The 18,115-nt window shown below is 40.0% G+C and overlaps 1 protein-coding gene across 3 annotated transcripts in view; it reads left to right on the forward strand.

Annotated features, from left to right (window-relative positions):
• Positions 1–8,248: 8,248 nt before the first annotated feature.
• LOC102007039 (chromosome unknown open reading frame, human C4orf51) overlaps positions 8,249–18,115 on the forward strand; it is a 40,611-nt gene continuing 30,744 nt past the window's right edge. The window contains exons 1-2 of one of the 3 annotated variants that reach the window (XM_005386652.2): positions 8,249–8,271; positions 10,642–10,830. In XM_005386652.2, the coding sequence (XP_005386709.1) occupies positions 8,264–8,271; positions 10,642–10,830 (197 nt within the window). In that variant the 5' untranslated portion in view covers positions 8,249–8,263. Of the gene's footprint in view, positions 8,272–10,176; positions 10,831–18,115 lie in introns of those variants that run through there. The other 2 variants (XM_005386650.2, XM_005386651.2) reach the window with 2 other exon arrangements.

Below are 18,115 nucleotides of genomic sequence, written 5' to 3' on the forward strand. Positions count from 1 at the left end.
AGTTCAATCTCCAAGAGTAGAAAAAAAAAAGTATCACCCTCATTTTACAGAAGAAGAAATTGAACATTAGAGATACTAGGTCACCATTCCTAAATGTGATGTATTATATACACTAGATTCAAATAACGCTATTTTTCAAGTTGTTCAAAGCACTTTGTGAACTTTTTCATTCTTGTTATTAGCTTAGTGACAGATACTATCTTCATTTATGGATACTTATGTGATACAGAGTGTGGAAGTATGTACATAATTCAAATGGAAAGATTCAGCACAGTAGTTTAAAGATTGTCTTCTACAACCTAATATACTAAATTTTACTCTTTTGGATATTTTTTACAGTTCATTTTTCTACTTATGTTTGACAATAACATTTTAGACATTAAAAGCCAACCCACCAGCACTTGGGAGGCTGAGGCAAGAGGATCACCATGAGTTCGAGGCCAACCTAGGCTATATAGTGAGTTCAAATTCAGCCTAAACTACAAAGTGACACAAAGAAAAAACAAACAGACAACCCCCTAAAACAATCCAAATCCAAATGAACTTCCACAGTATCAGCTTCTGTATTAGCCAAGATCTTGGCTAGAAATTATAGAAATATACTAGCTTGGGCAAAAAGAAGAATTTATTGGCTCCTACAATCATATGGAGGAAAGGGTAGGGGTCCAGAAAGCTGCACAGATACAAATGCGAGGTTCCTCCTTGTTTTCCTTCCTCTTCTCTGTGTTTTGACTTCATCTTCCCAGATTCCTGCACATAGCTGGAGATGTGACCAGCAGTGGTGCCCAGATGTGCTGCCCAGCACCTGTGGCACTCCTTGGGGCAGGGGGTGGAACCCCTAGGAGGTGGACACTTCTAGAAGGAAATTAGGTAATTGAGGGCATGACCTTGAAGGGGATGTTGACTTGACCCTTTCCTCTCTCTTGTTTACTTCCAGGCTCTCATCATATGAGCAGCTTTCCCCACCGTGTGCCCTGCCATGATGTTCCACCTCTTCACAGACCCAGAAGCAACGGGGCCAACTGACCATGGACTGAGGCCTCTGAAACCATGAGCCAAAATATTTTTTTCTTCCTCTTAAGTTGTTTCTCTTGGGGAGTTTGTCATAGCAATACTAAGCTAAGAAACCAGGTGAACACGTATCTTCACACTAAAAGCATATTTATTTCAGCTCCTGTTACACAAAAAAATGCACAGATTTCAACTGAAAATTATGACATGATAAAAGTCGAGAACAAAATGAAGAGATAAAGCAATCACTGGAACTAGGTTCAGATGTGACAGGGATTCAGAAATACCAAACAGGGAATTTAAAACAACCATGATTAATATATTAAGGGCCTTAGTGGGAAAAACAGATAACTTACAATAACATGTGGGTAATGTAAGCAGGAAGAAAAACTATCAAAGAATAAGAAAAAAATTTTAGAAATAGGAAAAAAACACTAGCAAAAATATGAAGAAAACCTTCACTGAGTTCATCAGTAGATAAGGCTGAGGCAGAAGATGAGTAAACTTGAAAACAGGCCCCTAGAAAATTCACAAACTGGAATAAAAGGTGAAAAAGCATTATAGGACAGACTATAACATTCAAAAAACATGGGAAATATTCAAAATACACAGCATACAAGTTGTGGGACATGAAACGACAATGGGAAACACTTGAAATAATAACACCTGAAAACTACCCAAAATTAATGGCAGACACAAATCCACAGATCCAGGAAGCTCAGAGAACACTAAACAAGATAAGTACCAGACAAGCAAAGATAAAATCAGACAAACAATTCCTACATGTAGCCATACTGTATGCAAACTGCGGAAAACTGAAGACAGAACAAGTGTATACAACTTTCATTCGAGCCAGAAAGCCTCAGCACCGACACTTTTCGTTTCTCTGAACTATTATAGAAATTACTCTTTCATAAGCACTTTTCCTACGGACCTCATAGCTCCGACTTTATCTCCTTACAATATTTCAGTTTCTTCATTCCCATTTCAAATTTCCCATAGAAAGCTGATTTGCCTGTTCAACTTTCGATGACAGCAGGATTCACTGAGGAGTATCTATGGAGGGTTTCCCAGAACCAGATGCCCATCTCAATCTGAGGTAGGGATATGAGGGATAACAAGGTACAAATGTTTCCTGCTTCTTTAGCTGGAGCAGTTTATAAGGCACTTTTTCCAGAGGAGGTGGGTGGGACAGGTAGTGATCTATACTTCCACCTCCAAATAAGTTTTTCAGTGGATGGATGAATTTCATAGAGGTGAAGTCATTTGCTTAATAGTATGACTTAGACTCAGATGTCTCTCCCATTTACTCAGTGATTCTCTACCGAATAAATCAGAAACAGTTCATTAAGAATGTATTTAATTGTAATAAATCAGACCCATATGTATAAACATTGTATTGTTTCACTAGTATGAGAAACTGAATGAATAAATAAGATCCAAAATGTACAACAGATATTGTGAATTGGGAAGAAACTGTTCAAAAGAAAAGATGAACTGTTATGGGGGAAAGGAAGAAAGGGAAAAAGAAAAAAATATATTTATATACAAGATAGTTAAGATATTTATATAGCTAGTTTCTTTTAGTTCATTGAAAAGAAAGTTTTGTGCTAATATTGTTTGAAAAACATATCATGCCTGTATCTTGTACTCTGAATAACTACTGCAAAGACAACAACACCCAATGTATTAATTACTGTAACTCTCCTAACCTGTTTTGAAACTCTATTTTATTATTTTTTCTCTATAAAATACAAAAAGACCAAAAAAAAAAAAAAAAAAAAAAAAAGAAGAAGAAGAATGTAATGACTGTTGACCACAGTTTTTTTCTGTGGCAACACACACATACATACACATACACACTTTCACACAAAACATAAAACTCAACTTCCTAACAATATTGAGGTGTACAATATTGTCAACCACATACATATCATACAACAGATCCATAGAAATACCACTCCTCTGGATGACTGAACCACAGCCCCTAGTGCTATGGTTTGAATGCGTTCCTGCAGCAGCATGTACTGGGAACTTCCATGCCACTGAGACAATACAGATGCTCCCCAACTCGCAATGGGATTATGTCCCAATAAAGCCACGATAAGCTGAAAAGATGGTGTCATTTTTGACTTTGACTTTCTACAATACTCCAGAGGTAATTTATAATGATAAAAGGCTCATTTAATTCACAGTTTTAAAGGTTCAAAGGCATGGTGCTTGCATTTGCTCAGTCCTGGTACTGGTAAGGGCAGCAGCTGCCAATGGTGAGAGCATGTGTTGGAGGGAAGTATCACCTCCCAAGCCAGGAAGCAAAGACCAAGAGACCAGGTCCCACAGTCTCCTTCAGGGGTATGTCCCCAGTACCCAAAGAACCTCCCATAAGTCTCAACTCTAAAGGGTTCCCAGCACCACCCAAACGTTTACATACAGGCCTTTAGGGGACATTCATCAAACCATAATGGTCACTTAAAAATGTATTTGATATACCTAATCTACCAAACTCATAACTTAGGGTAGCCTACTTTAAATTCACTCAGGATATTTATATTAGCCTGCAGTTGGGTAAAACCATCTAATACCAAGTCTATTTAATAGTAAAGTGTTGAATATCTCAGCTCATTTGTTGAATACTATACTGAAAGTGAAAAACAGAATGGCTGTATGGGTATGCTCTTGCACCATCATAAAACAGAAATAACAAGTCAAGCCACATGAGTCAGGCAGGGACCGTCCATCCATATGAAGAGGTGAGATCTTTAAAAAGTGATTGGGGGACTGGGATATAGCTCAGTGGCATAAGCACCTGCCTGGCAAGTGCAAGGTCCTGAGTTCAATTCCTGGTACCAATGAGAGAGGGAGAGGGAGAGAGAGAGAAAGTGATTGGGCCATGAGGATTCTACCCTTGATGAATGTATTAACATTATCACTGGATCACACTCCTTACACAACAATGAATTTGGCCCCTGGTGCTATCTTGCTGACCCTCATTTTGCCCGTTTGCAGTGGGAAATGCAGCCAGAAGGACCTTCCAAGACGTCAGCCCTGGACCTGGGCTTCCCAGCCTCCAGGACTGTGAGCCAGTGCATTTTTGTTCATTATAAATTATCCAGTCCATGTTTTTCTGAGTACAACAGCACAAAACAGAGGAAGACACCTACTGAACAACTCCCAACTTGCCCCTCCTTCCAGCCCCTGACAACCACTACCTTCTTTTTCTATGAGTTTTTCTGTTTTACAGTGGCATCTAAGTAGCATTGTTCAGCATTTGACTGGCTTATTTCATTTAGCATAATATCCTCAAGGTTCATTCTTATTTTATTTTTTAATTAATTAATTTTAACCCTTATCCAATACAGTGTATATAGTTTGCAAATATACTTGTACATTATTCCTACTCTTTATAAATTTGTCGATCTATTTAATTCTAGAAATAGCATTGCTTATTAGATTTGCTACACATACAGTACCACACCTGAGAAATCACGCTATCTTTTTCAAACCAGTAGTTTGCTGTTTGCAAAACTTTCTTATCACTAGCTCCATTATGTGGGGCTCTTAAAATAAGAGGTACAGAGACCATTTTATTCAATGCTCTCAGAACATAATGCTGATCACGTACCACCATTGTTGTTATGGTTTGAATTATGTCATCCGCCTTAGTTATCTTCCCAACTTATATTGGATTGAGTTGGTCTCAACTCCAGCAACTGAAGTTTCAGTTCATAACAGGCCTGCTCCAAGACGGGACTAAGATGCAAAGGGGCATAGCGGAGAGAAAGTGCTCAACCCCTCGGTAGGCAGGAGGCAGGGAGAGAAGGGAGGAGCCAGGGACAAGAATACACGCTTCCAGGTCACACAGCCAGTGACCCATCTTCACGAAGGCCCCGGTCCCTAATGGGACGTTCATCTACTGAACCCGTCAGTGAATGAACCCACTGATGATTATCGCGCCTCCACGACCAATCACCTTCCGCACGCAGTAGAATGGACCCAAACCATAATATCACTCTAAGAAGATAGGTTAAAATCCTAACCCTCAATACCCCTGATTTAGGAATAGGGTTGTTGCAGGTACAACTAGTTAATAGGAAGTTGTATCAGAGTGGGAGAGCCCTTCTCCACTCTCACTGATATCCTTATACCAAGATGCCCGTGTGACAGAGACACAGAGGGAAACCGTGGTGTGATGATAAAGATTGAGACTAGGGATGTGGCTGCAAGCCAGAGTGCCAGGCTGTTGGCCAGCAGGAAGAGGTGAGAAAGGATTCTCCTACAAGTGACAGAGAGAGTGTGGCCCCGGTGACACCTTGATTTCAGACTCTTAGCTCCCAGAACTCTCAGACACTGTAAGCCAGCATTATGGTATTTTAATACAGTAGCCCTAGGAACTAAAAATCATCAACCTTCTGTCAAACTAACTCAAAGAGGGAACCTTTTAAAGACTACCCCCATCTCCCGATGCTCAAAAAGAACACTGCATATTCTTTCATTTCCCAGTTCTCCTTCCCTTGACATCTTGAAAACTCATGCACCAAAGGGATGTATGAGATTCCTGGTATCTCTCTTGTCAAGGTACATTGCTTCTTTTGCTGTTCCACAACTGGTACAAATACCTTGGCACTGAACTCAGTATTGGGCTTGGAATATCCTAAAAGACCTACATTTTACAAGTCTGGGATATTGGGTTCCTATAAAAGAGATTCAGAAACTTATAGAAGCATTCTAAAGCTCTTAGCCATGAGCAATAAAAAAGGCATTTTCTCCAATGTAGTCATTGGCTGCAATATATAGCAAGAACACAACTTAGAAATACCTTTTGAGATATCCTTCTGAATGACACTTGATTATTGTAATAGTCAGTGTTGTGTATAAGATGACTTGTTTGTTTGTTTTTGAGGCAGGTCTCACTATGTAGTGGAGGCTGGCCTTGAACTCATGGTGATCCACCTGCCTCAGCTTCCCAAGTACTGGTTTTACAGGCATGAGCAACCACACCTGGCTATAAAATGCAATTATGATCCAAGCAGAATGAATAATGACGGCTTACGTTTATAGCATAGGGGAGATAAACCAAATCTACTTGTAAATATACTGCCCCCACTCCTCCTGGAATAAAGTGAAGAAATTCACCATTACTACATTCTGTTTATTCCAGAAGGTCCACTGTGAAATTCATGATGTGGTGAGTGCTACTATGGCTCATTTTGAAGTTTCAGCTATTACAGGCATTTTTGTTTGTTTGTGAAAGCGGCACAGTTTGCAGAGTATTTAATTGTGGGTAGCTATGAGAAGACAGGGTTTCCTTTGGAAAGGGACAGCCACTCACGTTTCCTCACTTTGAGATCCATTTATACACATAGATCTTTTCCTCAGTGGACGCTCATATCTCTTCCATCCTCCATCCTATCTCCCTATCGTATTGGATTGAGCTGGTTCTAATCTCTCTGGCTTAAATGTTTTCTTTTTCTTAAAACCTACACTATGAAAAAGTAAATGCATACCCTAAAGACATTCTTGACAAGATTTGACTGATTAATTATATGTAGATGCATTCCATTTGTTCTAGTTTTGGTAAAATAACATCTTGGCTCTGATAACATATTCCATGTATTCATCGTGAAAAGGTTAGAAGACGAAGCAAAGAACATAAAATATAAAAATCATATTTATCTTCCCACTCAGCAGTGATAAGTATTAGCATTTTATATCTAGCCTTCCAGGAACTGCCTCCTAAGTATAGATACACACACACACACACACTTCTTATTAACCAAAAGCAGAATCATGATATACACACTGTTCATAATGAGTTTCAGTTTCCAAATAGTAAACATAACCAAAAATAAACTTCAGGAAAGCCAAGAAAAAAGAGTTTTCCTTTTAGGCTTCTCACTAGTTTTACCGATTTCCTTTTCCTGTTCTGTGCCCTTTACACTTCGTTTATTTCCATCTACTCTTGCTGCAAATAATTCCTTGTTTCCTGTGACCAGCTACCGCACAGCCTTTGATAAATTATGAAAAATTTCCAAATCACAGTTAGTAAGTATGGAGAAATTACTTCAAAATCAAGAACTATGAATTATTATTATTGAAAAACTCAAGCAGTTATTAATTAGCACACATTACATATGCGGATTCAGGTGTTGGCTATCTTCATCCGAATACTAGAATTTGGCAACTTGCAGGGACAAATCCAGGCTGCGATGGAATCTCTGTCTTTTTCCAAGGGAATTTCGTGTTCCCTGGTCTTTACCTTACCAGGTTTCATCTTCCAAAGGCATCAGTCAATGTCTTTCTTCACAGCATGTAGCCTGGCATACCTAAGCTATGAAGTAGCTGTAAGAGCTAACAGCTAAAATAGTGGTTACAGGTATTATGTGGTGGTGGTGGTATTGGTGATGCAGGAGGAAAGGTGTGTGTGTGCGTGTGTGATTTTACTGGAAAAGACCATGGAAGAGCCTTATGGATCGCAGCTACATGGGTGTGTACATAATGTAAAGTACATTTATGTGTGCTTGACTGTTTGATGTTATCTCTCAATTTAAAAAAAAAAATACTACTTGATCCTATTCTCAGGCTGTCAGTGCGTTAGGCTGGAGATAGAGTAAATTGTAGAGACCGCAGGCCAGCTATTGCCTAGATTTAGAGAAGGCTAGCCTCTCCGGCAGCTGACTGTTCCTTATAATTGCAGTCTCCACAGTCGTCCCACGCTGAAAGGAGTTTTGTGACCAAGTTTAGGAAATGCTGCATAGTCTAAGCCCTGTAGAAAGAAAGCTCTGGGAAATTCAAAAGGAAAAAAAGTTTATCCCAGTTTGTTCTATACTTACCTAACCGTGAAACCCTTTTCATTAATCGTATTAGCACCTCGTTAGAATCATCAGCTACGTTTAGACCAGCCTGGTCTTCAGTGACCAAAGGCTCCCTCGCAGCCGATGGTTTGCGCGCCCCCTGCTGGTTTTATTTGGCATGGGGTCATTTAGCCTGTGTTTTCACTAAATTGCACTCACAATCCAGAGTTGTCCCAGGACCCTTAATCAGATTTTGGCCCCATATAACATCCTGGAACGTGAAAAGCACAATGCACTAGAATCTAGTTACAAAAAGGAAGTTTTTAGTGCAAATTCTCCACCACTGGAAGTCAGACTGTAGATGAGCAGAGAATAGAAGTGTCCATGAGATGTGAAATGCACAAGAACTAGAAGGACAAAGGATGCAATTGAGGCCTTTGGAATTCTTATAGATACTTGTGATGCCAAGGTAAGTTAGTGTGTCTCACTATACCCTCATTATTTTCAGTATTGGGATCAAGCCCAAGGCCTCACTCCTGCTAGCCAAGCCCTCTACCCTGAGCCACACTTCCAGCAAGCCCGACCGATTTCTAACAGATTTGCTCCCTAATAGGCTGACGGACTAATCTACAATTAGAGCTGAACTCAAAAGGAAACATTGTCACTACTTTTGATTCTTGAGATTACAGTTGTTTAAATGATAACACACTTGATTTGGGGAGGAAAAAGTAATCAAAGTATTATAGAGGACAGGAATGGCACACTTATACTATAATTTATCTTTCAAAGACCTTAGTTTGTTCCTCATTTTATGACCTGTCACATGATTTGAGAAGAAAATTTAAAAGTGTTTTCTGCAAATAGCCTTTCACCATTTGTTCTATTTATTTTCTTGTCTCAAAACAGTAGCTATTGGGAACAGTGTTTTACATAAGACCACCATTTTTATTGAATAGATAAGGGTACAAGTACATAGGCAGCTGCTCCCTGACATTAGCGGAAAAGACAGCTGGGCAGCCTAGTTTTCTTTCTTCTCCTTCACTTTCTTTTTGGTACTGGGATTAAATCCAGTGATTCACTGAGTTGCATCCTCAGCCCTTATTTATTATTTAATTTCTGAGATAGGGTCTTTCTGTTGCTACAATGCCCAGGCTGGGCCAAACTTACAATCTTCCTGCCTCAGCCTCCCAAAGTGCTGGGAGTACAGTTATGCGCATGACTGTTTTCTTCCCCTTCATTTCTAATCTCCATCTTCTTTTCATCTCATTTTAATTTCTATAGGACCCTTCAACTCCATGAGAAAAGGCAATTGAATCTTTAAATATCTGTCTAATCTTTTCCCTAGGCCAAAGGTGCTTATGCTCCAAATTTCAACACTTTAAGAAATATTAACTAGGACTGTATATAAGAAGTATGTGTAAATAATTTCATCCTCAGAGAAACATACCATGCAATGCATCAGCGTCACTCTAAAAGACTTAAGACTAAAAGAGGGCTGGGGATGTAGTGCAGTGGTTGAGCGTTCAACCAAAATCCCGGAGGCCCTGGGCTCCATCTCTAGCACCAAAAACAAAGTAAGCAAAACCTGAAATCAAGCCCCTAGAGCGGTGTCCTCTGTACTCAAAGATTGATTGCATCAGAATCAATAGCGATATGAAAATGCAGATTCCTGGACTTTTGCTTCAAATGTATACCTCTGAAAGTAGGGACGGTGTCTCCTTATGTCAAACACACTCCATCATGCTGAGCCAGCCACCTATGCTCAACACTAACATTGGCTCCACTCAGAGAGGTGCTGACCAATCCCTCTAGGTGAGGTCCTCACGTCTGTGTTTATGAAAGGGTGTCCAGGTTCCATGAGTGACTACTGAGGGTAGAGGGCTACTCCTCCAAGAGATAAGAGGTAAGAGAAAGGATGATTGTCCAAGAAGCAATTTAATTTTGATTTGCCAATGAACTGTTTTGCTAATCCAGAGAAGTGAGAGAGCAAACACATTACCAGATCTAGAGTAACTATTATTATTGTGTGTGTGTGGGATCTCGTGAACAGAGCATTGAAGGCTATCAAATCAATCATAGAAAGGTTCACTGCGGCATTTTCATGGCCTTAATTCTTAACCCTGGCTGCTCTTTAGACTCCTAAAGTCCTGAGCTTTGAGCAAATACCCATGTCTGCGCCCTCCACCAGCCAGTTAAATGGGAAACTATGGCGCTGGGTCCTGGGCTTAGACTTATTTCCACAGCTCCCAGGGTGGCCCTGACGTCAGCCCGCAGGAGCACCACTGCTCTGTGACATGAGAAGCTGTTGAATCACCTGCTACTGGTGACATCACAAGCACTCTGTGTTCTTTACCCGACACTTGGAGACCAGGTCTTCAGGGGAAATAGACGCTCGGCACTGTCCTTCAATCTCTTGTTCCCACTTCTTAGAACCACCATCACTGAGTCATTAATTTCCTTATGATAGCAGTAGTAGACAAATAATTTTACCAAATGCGTTCTTACCATAATACAAAGCAGTATATTCTATAGAGCACCAACCAGAAGTTATTCCACTTACCAATATGCTTGTTCACCATTTGTGTGTGGAGGGGGGAGGGTAGTATTTGTGGAATTTTGTGATCTGTTGCTTGGCAACGGTACCTGAGAGAATTAAGCTTCTGCACTCTGACCTGTCAGAGTTCCGAAGCTTGGTGAGCCCTGCTGATGGCTTCCTGCTCATAGGAGGAAATGAGTTCTTCATTATGCAGAGGGTTTGAAAATTTGTACCTCACAGCCTACCATCCAGCGCTATGTCACAATTCTTGTTCTTGACTCCACAAGTTCTTCTCCCCTTCAGCCCTCTTACTTCTCAAGAATTTGATCAGATCAGACACAAGGCCAGAGCATCTTGGCAGGATGAGACACGGTGGTCCGATTCTTCGATGACAACCTACTCAGGCAGTTACCGAGAGAAACAACTGGATGAGTTCGCCCGCAGTCGACTCTCTTTCGGGGCGGCAGGACAGCATAAGCCTGGGTGTAAACGGTAAGATTTCTTTGTCATTTGCACCTGGTATGTCACTATAAATAGACAGGCGTTCCATTAGGAGAAGGAGGTATTGTAGAGCTTAAGAGACTTCACAGACGTTAACCCTGTACATTTTCCTGTGTAAATGTCAGTGGAAAGAAGAGCTAAATGTCAGTTACCAGCTGAAATTATGATTCTATTCTCTATTTACTACTCCTGCAATGACATAGAGCTACCTGCTCCTGAAGGCGTAGCAACATGACTGACTAGATTGTGGACATTTTGTGTTCTTTTCTCAGTGCGTTCTCCCAAGAATTTCACTTGTTTCTTGTATAGTTTTTTCTGCTTTCAAGAGCTGAAAAGTTCCCTCAGAGCAGGAAGAATGTGGGCTCAACCCTCCTGTTCTCCCCATCCGGATTTAGGCGGCATCCAAGGACGCTCTGTGAGTGCTTACTCATCGCCAGGCCTGTGACAGATCCACAGTCAAAACATTAGTTTTATGAGATGACTGCAACTATAGAAACAAGTGATCAGCTCAAGGGAAGGGGATTTTATAGTGTCTGTGGTGAGGGAGGGAATGTAGCATTTCTGGAAAGTTCTAAGCAATGTATATTTCCCCCAGGGTGGGCAATTAAAAAGCACCCTGCCCCAGAGAAAAAGTATGGACCACGGCAAAGGAGCACGTAGCCCCCAGTACTCTTAGGGAGCTGCCAGGAACTCTGGGATCACAAGACAGAAAGTATCAGTGGGGGTGTGGAAAAGTGTGAGGCCTCGTGGAATCTGTCCCTTGGAGTACTAATGAGCAAGTCAACTGGCTCACAGGCTCAGCCTTCAGCTGGGAGGTTCCCCCCACGTACTTCCCTAATGAATATTACTTTACCTCCTAGGCTGTTTTCAAATCACCAAAACAAAGTGCTTAAAACTAAAATATTTTAGAAATACTTTGCAGTCCCATGCCTTTTCTGGTTAATTCCAACAGTCTAGTCTGCGTACTTTAACAACTCCTGAGTATGGTGATGCTTCACTTAGCTTTGGGTGTCCCTTTGCTAATTCTGTGGTCCTTGAGATACTGTTGGTCAGACAGGGGAATGAATCCTCAAGCCCTGCCGAGCTCTTCTTTGAAAACTGTGTTCAAGAACAAGTACCCAACCAGAACCATTCACCAGAGGAGAAAAAAAGATACTTAATAGCTCTGAAAAAAAATGCAGACAAATGACATTTGGTGCAAATGTACAAGACTTTGAATTTCTCTCCTATTCAGAGTGTGGTCATTATATGAATCATTCAAACCAAGGCACCCTATGACACTGCAAACCACAAAGAGACACAAGCTTGGAAAGTTATGGTTTGGAGAACCCCAGATGTATAAATATAGTCTTTGCGCAACTGCTTATGTAGAATAGAACTGCCTGTCCTATTAAAGGCCAAAAAAAAGCAAGTGTTATGAATATGAAGGACAGATGAAACTCATTTTGAAAATACTGATTATATTCTATATTTGCATTTGGTTTTAATAATCTTTCTTGGCTAATTTTAGCCCTAAGTACAAACATCTTCTTAAATTCTAAGCAAAAACTGATGCAAATTTGGTAAGGCTATAGAAAGACATTTTTATGCTGTTATGTATTGTGAGGATTTTTTTTTTTTTTTTGTCTTTTTGAGACAGGGTCTTGCTATGCAGTTCAGGCTGGCCTTGAGCTCACTTTGTAGCCCAGGCTGGTCTTGAACTCCCAATAGTCCTCCTGCCTCAGCCTCCTGAATGCTGGGATTGAATGAATAAAAAGGCTTCAAGATTTAAAAATATATTATTCAGGGGCTGGAGGCATAGCTCAGTGATAGAATGGTTCCCTAGGCATGAGAGAACTATGAGTGATAGAATAGTCCCCTAGGCATGTGCCGCCATGCCCAGCAAGTGTGAGGATTCTATAGGTGTAGATGTATAATGTTAAGAAAATTGATTAATGGTCCAAAAAGGATTATTGAAATAAAAAATGCAATGACTGATATTTACAATTTATTATGTCAGGAAAATGCTAAAGTCTATAAAAATATTTTTATTCACCTTTTACCCACTCCACACAGTGAATAGCCATATTACCATGAGACAGAAGAAACTTGGTATACGTCTTTTTTTACATTGAAATTTAAATTTTTTAGTTTTGGAAGTCTTAATCATTTGGTTAAGTACTAGGAAATATGTAAAGTTCATGGTGTGTGCAAAGAAGTATCTTGCCCTGGGAGAAGGGAGATTAGTGTGATACAGAATTTATACTATTATGGAACATCATTGTCAATCCCAGTTATCTGTCAGTGTTAAAATAAGACAAACATTCCACTTTGGGATATGTATATATAATTTTGGAGGGGGGTACACTGGAGATTGAACTCAAGGCCTCATGCCTAAGGAACTATTCTATCACGGAGCTATGCCTCTAGCCCCTTAAGAATATATTTTTAAATCTTGAAGAATTTTTATTCACTCATTCATTCATTCATTCATTTATTCATTCACTCATCAAATATTTATTAAGGACCTCTATGTATAAGCTCTTAACCCAGATGCTGTGGCTACATCAGTTATCAAAACATATATGATCTCCACCTTCAGGAAGCATGGTCTGATAAAGGGAACAATTACTAGAAAACAGAAACACAGAAAGAGTTGTTGAAAACAAAGAGGGGTGGTTGTTTCTTACAAAACTAAACATAGCATTAGTAGATAAAAAAGAAATCATGCCCCTGGGCATTTACTTAATTGATTTGAAAATTTATATACACACAAAAACCTGCACATGGAGGTTAATTTAATGGCAGTTTTATTCATAACTGTGAAAAATTGGAAGGGACCAAGATGTCCTTCAATTGGTAGATGGAGATATAAATGATACATGGGGTATGTCCATACAGTGGAATATTATTTAATAATGGAAAGAAATGAGGTATCAAGGTACAAACGACATGAATGAGTCATAGATTTATATTCCTAAATTAAAGAAGCCTGTCTGAACAAAGCCACATATTGTATGATTTTGAATGTATAACTTTTGGAAAAGTAAAAGTAAAATAGTAAACAGTAGTTGCCAGATGAAGCGGGAGAGGTGAGCAGGTGAAATATAATGTTTTAGGTCCGTGAACCTCTTATGCATGACACTGTAATGGTGAATCTAAGACATTAAGTATTTGTCAAAACACACAGCCCTATATACCACAAAGGATGAATGCAAATGTTATACAAAGAGTATATGCAAATTTTTAAAAATTAGCTAAGTGTGGTGGGACACACTTTCAATCCCAGGACTCTGAGAGGCCGAGGCAGGACAACTGTAAGTTTGAGTCTAGCCTAGGGCAATATGGCAACTTCCCAAGACTCAATGTGAAAATAAAAAATAAAAAAGTGCTGGGGATGTGGATCAGTGAGATGGCCCTGGGTTCAATCCCCAGTATGAAAATATATATATATTTAGGAAGTTGGAAGAGCCAAGAATAGAATACAGATTGTGGAAATGAATCTACATCTCATCGACATACGAAACAACTTCCCTGAAGGCAGTGGGAGACTAAAGGCTAAGTAACTTTGGAAATAAGTACAGTTTATAAGAGCAAAGGGGTGAAAGAACTGTACATAAACACAGTACAGTAGTTGATAAAGTCGCTTTCGATAGTAGTTTGGGTAATGATTCTAAAACCACTATATGCATATATTATACTGAAATTGGACAAGTAACCAAATGGGTGATAAATGGCAGGAAGCATGTTTCTTGCAATTAGAATGGTAGGTGAAAGATAACGGGGAGAGGCTAAAATGACCCATGTTGTAATTGATTGGAAATGGATACATCAGTATGACTCAGGTTTTGCATAATACACAAAAGGGTATATTATCATCATTGTATAAAGAACGGGCCTCTAAGAGTATTTATACACAAGTTAGTGTGCACATATACATATTTCCTTGCAAAGATCTTTAGAAGAAAGTCATTATTCTTAGGTCCTAGTGTGGACCACTAGATGAAGGGACTCAGGAGCAATACTTTGTAACAAAGCACGGCTGGTCCCTGATTTTGATTTCTGAATCTTTTCTTCAGTGAAAGGAACAATGCTCCTTAGAGAAATGACTGATTCCCAGACTAGGGCAGGAGACATAAATGATACATGTGGAGTACCTTACAGTGCCAGAAAATGTAAAAGTGCCAAAAGGTAAAACAACAAAATGATGAGGGAAAGATGGTGGAATGGTGGACAGCAAACAGCCTCTCCAGTGTTTGGAATCCAGACTCTGGAATAGAGCAACATGAGGAGGAGGGTGAAGAGGGAAGTGGGTCCTTGGGACCCAGGAAGGATCTGAAGCAAGAATTGGAGCTCGTGGGGAGAGTAAAGAGAGGGACCACAATGCAGAAAAGGGAGGTGGCAAGCAGCACTTCTCCCTGAGCCCTGGCTCATGCCGTGTGAGGGGCAGCTCGAACCTACAGGTGTATGGTGACTACTGGCGACCCAGTGTCCTCCATGGAGAAAGGCACCAGTGGAATGGAGCAGAGGATGACTCAGTGAGTTTTTCAGGTTCAGACATCCCCTGGAGAGGATGATTGGTGGGTAGTCATCTTGGGAAGGGGCCAGCTGAACTCAGAACTCAGAGCAGCTGTGGTTAGCTCCATCTAGTGACTTCTAGTGTTGGGGTGAGACAGTCAAGTTCAAGCCAGCAGATCAGGGAACTGAGTTCAAGCCAGCAGCGAGCCAAGTTCAAGCTGACTGGAAGCACTCTGAGTGCTGCAGGCTGAACAACTTGGGCCTCAGCCTCACAGCCAGAAACCAGACACAGCCTAAGCTTCAATGGAACTAAAGGCCCGGGTTTTCTGGGATTATCTCCTACCACCGTAATTCTACTGCTGGCTTGTTGGGATCAATCAACACAGACCTGGGCTCTGTCTGCCCCCTTTGTCTATCAGTGACAACAGAGACATGCCCTGAAGTGGACATTTTTTTTCTACTTTTCTTCCTTCCTTTGCTTTTTTATCTTTTTATTTTAGTTTTAAAATTTTTTCTTGATTATTTCTTTTATTTTTACACATGCAGGCATTGTTTCTAGTTTTGTTGTTGTTTTGTCCTATTGTTATTTTTATTTTTTCCTTTTTTTCTTTCCCTCCTCTCTCACCAGGTCTCAAAGATTACCTAATCTTCCACTGTCCTTCAGCCTTGCTTCTAATCCCTTTCTCTTCTCTGTTTCTCTATTTTTCCCTCAAGCCCCTTTTAAATTTTCTCCCCTTAGAGTAAAATTGCCATATTGAAGGAATATTTACTGTATACAGTTCTCTGGTTTGTTTTAGATTTTGTTATATAACTACAAATATTGTTCATATGGGTAAAAGTGACAAATTAATAGTTATCACAATTTGTCATTTTCAAGGGTGTGTTTGATGCTATTATTATGACAAATTGTACTACTTTAGTCAAGATGACATAATTGTTCTAAGCAGCGCTGCCTCATTGTATGCCAAGACTGAGATTGCCTGAGGCTCATAAATAATACTATAGGCCAGTGCCAAAGAACCAGGGCCCAGGCCAAGTAGGCAGCAACTTCTCATCCCCAATAAATAGAAGAGGTAGGATCTTGCAACAGACTCAAAATCCAAATGCCAGCTACACTTGGAAGATATCTCTGAGAAGCAGTCATTTCCTAAGTCATTTCCATATTAGAAATAAATATAACTATCATGAACAATTTACAAGCATCAGTGCAGAGATTAAACCATAATGATGGGGACAACCAAAAGAACTCAAAGGTGTAAACATTTTAGTAGAAAAGAAAGAAAGAAAACAAGAGAGAGAAAGACAGGAGGAGGGAAAGAAGGAGGAAGGAAGGAAGGAAGGGAAAGAAAAAAGAAAAGGATTATAATTCAACATATAAATAAAATTTCCATGAATTCATACCGGCATAAGTACAGAAATAATTGCATGAATACATTAGTGGGGGAGAAAGGACAAATCTCCCACACAGAATTTCAAAGTATTTATGTAGTTGCTTTATGACCAAAGAGATGGGAAATAACTTACACTACTCCGTAAGTGTGAGCTGTGCAGAGTGAGTTTTCTCCAATGAATGCAGAAAGGTAAAAGAGGAGCTTTACTGTGAGAAGACCCAACAAACCCTCCTTCAGTATCTCAAACCATTGTTAATATTGACAAGATAAGCAGCAGGATAGTCTGTGTCCCTGGAATAATGTGAAAGTGGTAGTTTACCTCTACCTGCCTAAAACGTATTACTTGCATGTATGTAATCATGAGAAAAACACAAGAGAAATGCCAACTCAAGGGTGTCCTATGACACACCTGACAGTAACTGATAAGCTAGACTTCATTAAAATCAAAAATGTCTGTGAAAAAGAAAGTGTCAAAAGAAAGAAACAGCAATCCAAAAACAGGAAAAAAAATTTGCAAAAAACATATCTGATACTGAATTGTTATCCAAAATATATGAAGAACACTTAAGATGCAACAATTCAAAAATAAACACTCTGATTTAAAAATGGATCAAAGACCCTAAAAGACACCTTATCAAAGAAAATGCAGATGGTAAATAAGAATATGAAAGATGTTCCGCATTGTAAGTCATCAGGGAAATGGAGATGAAACAGCTACAATATACCACTAGACACCTATTAGAATGACCCAAATCCAGACACTGATACCACTAAGTGATGGCAGGAATGTGGACTGTATCAGTCAGTGTTCACCAGAAAAACACATTTAATAAAGGTATATGAACAATAAGGATTTACAAGGGAGGCTTACAGTGGCTATGCACAGAGTCGTATGTAAAAGTGCAAAAGGGCTTTCTGTGTGCTGGAGATCAGAAGGATCCAGTCAAAGGTCCAAGGCTGGGAGCCCACTACAAATCCATATCAGGAGGCTGAAGGATCTGCACCGGAAGCCAGGAGACAACGTCCCAGGTGAAGGTGAAGACCGGAGCTCCTCTGAAGAAACAGAAAGGAGCCTTCTGTCTTTGTTCCCTCTTTCACTCCATTCAGGCCACAAGCCTGTTGGCTGGTGTTACTTACACCCAGTGGGTCTTCTGTCTTCAGTAAATCCATTCAGCCAGGGAAAGAACTGTGGTAATCCACTTAGTTGTATGTTTCTTATTCAAACTGACCCAGCAGTTAATTATCACATGGAACAAGAGTTCTCATTCGTGCTCCAGGGAACGCAAAATAGCACAGTGTCACCGAAGACAGTTCGAGAGTTTCTTACAAACTACACTTTGCTGTTACCATAGAATCCGGCATTTGCATTCCTTGGTAGTTTGCCAAAA

This window comes from Chinchilla lanigera, unplaced genomic scaffold (assembly GCF_000276665.1).
Source record: "Chinchilla lanigera isolate Chin_1 unplaced genomic scaffold, ChiLan1.0 scaffold00027, whole genome shotgun sequence".
Classification (NCBI taxonomy): domain Eukaryota; kingdom Metazoa; phylum Chordata; class Mammalia; order Rodentia; family Chinchillidae; genus Chinchilla; species Chinchilla lanigera.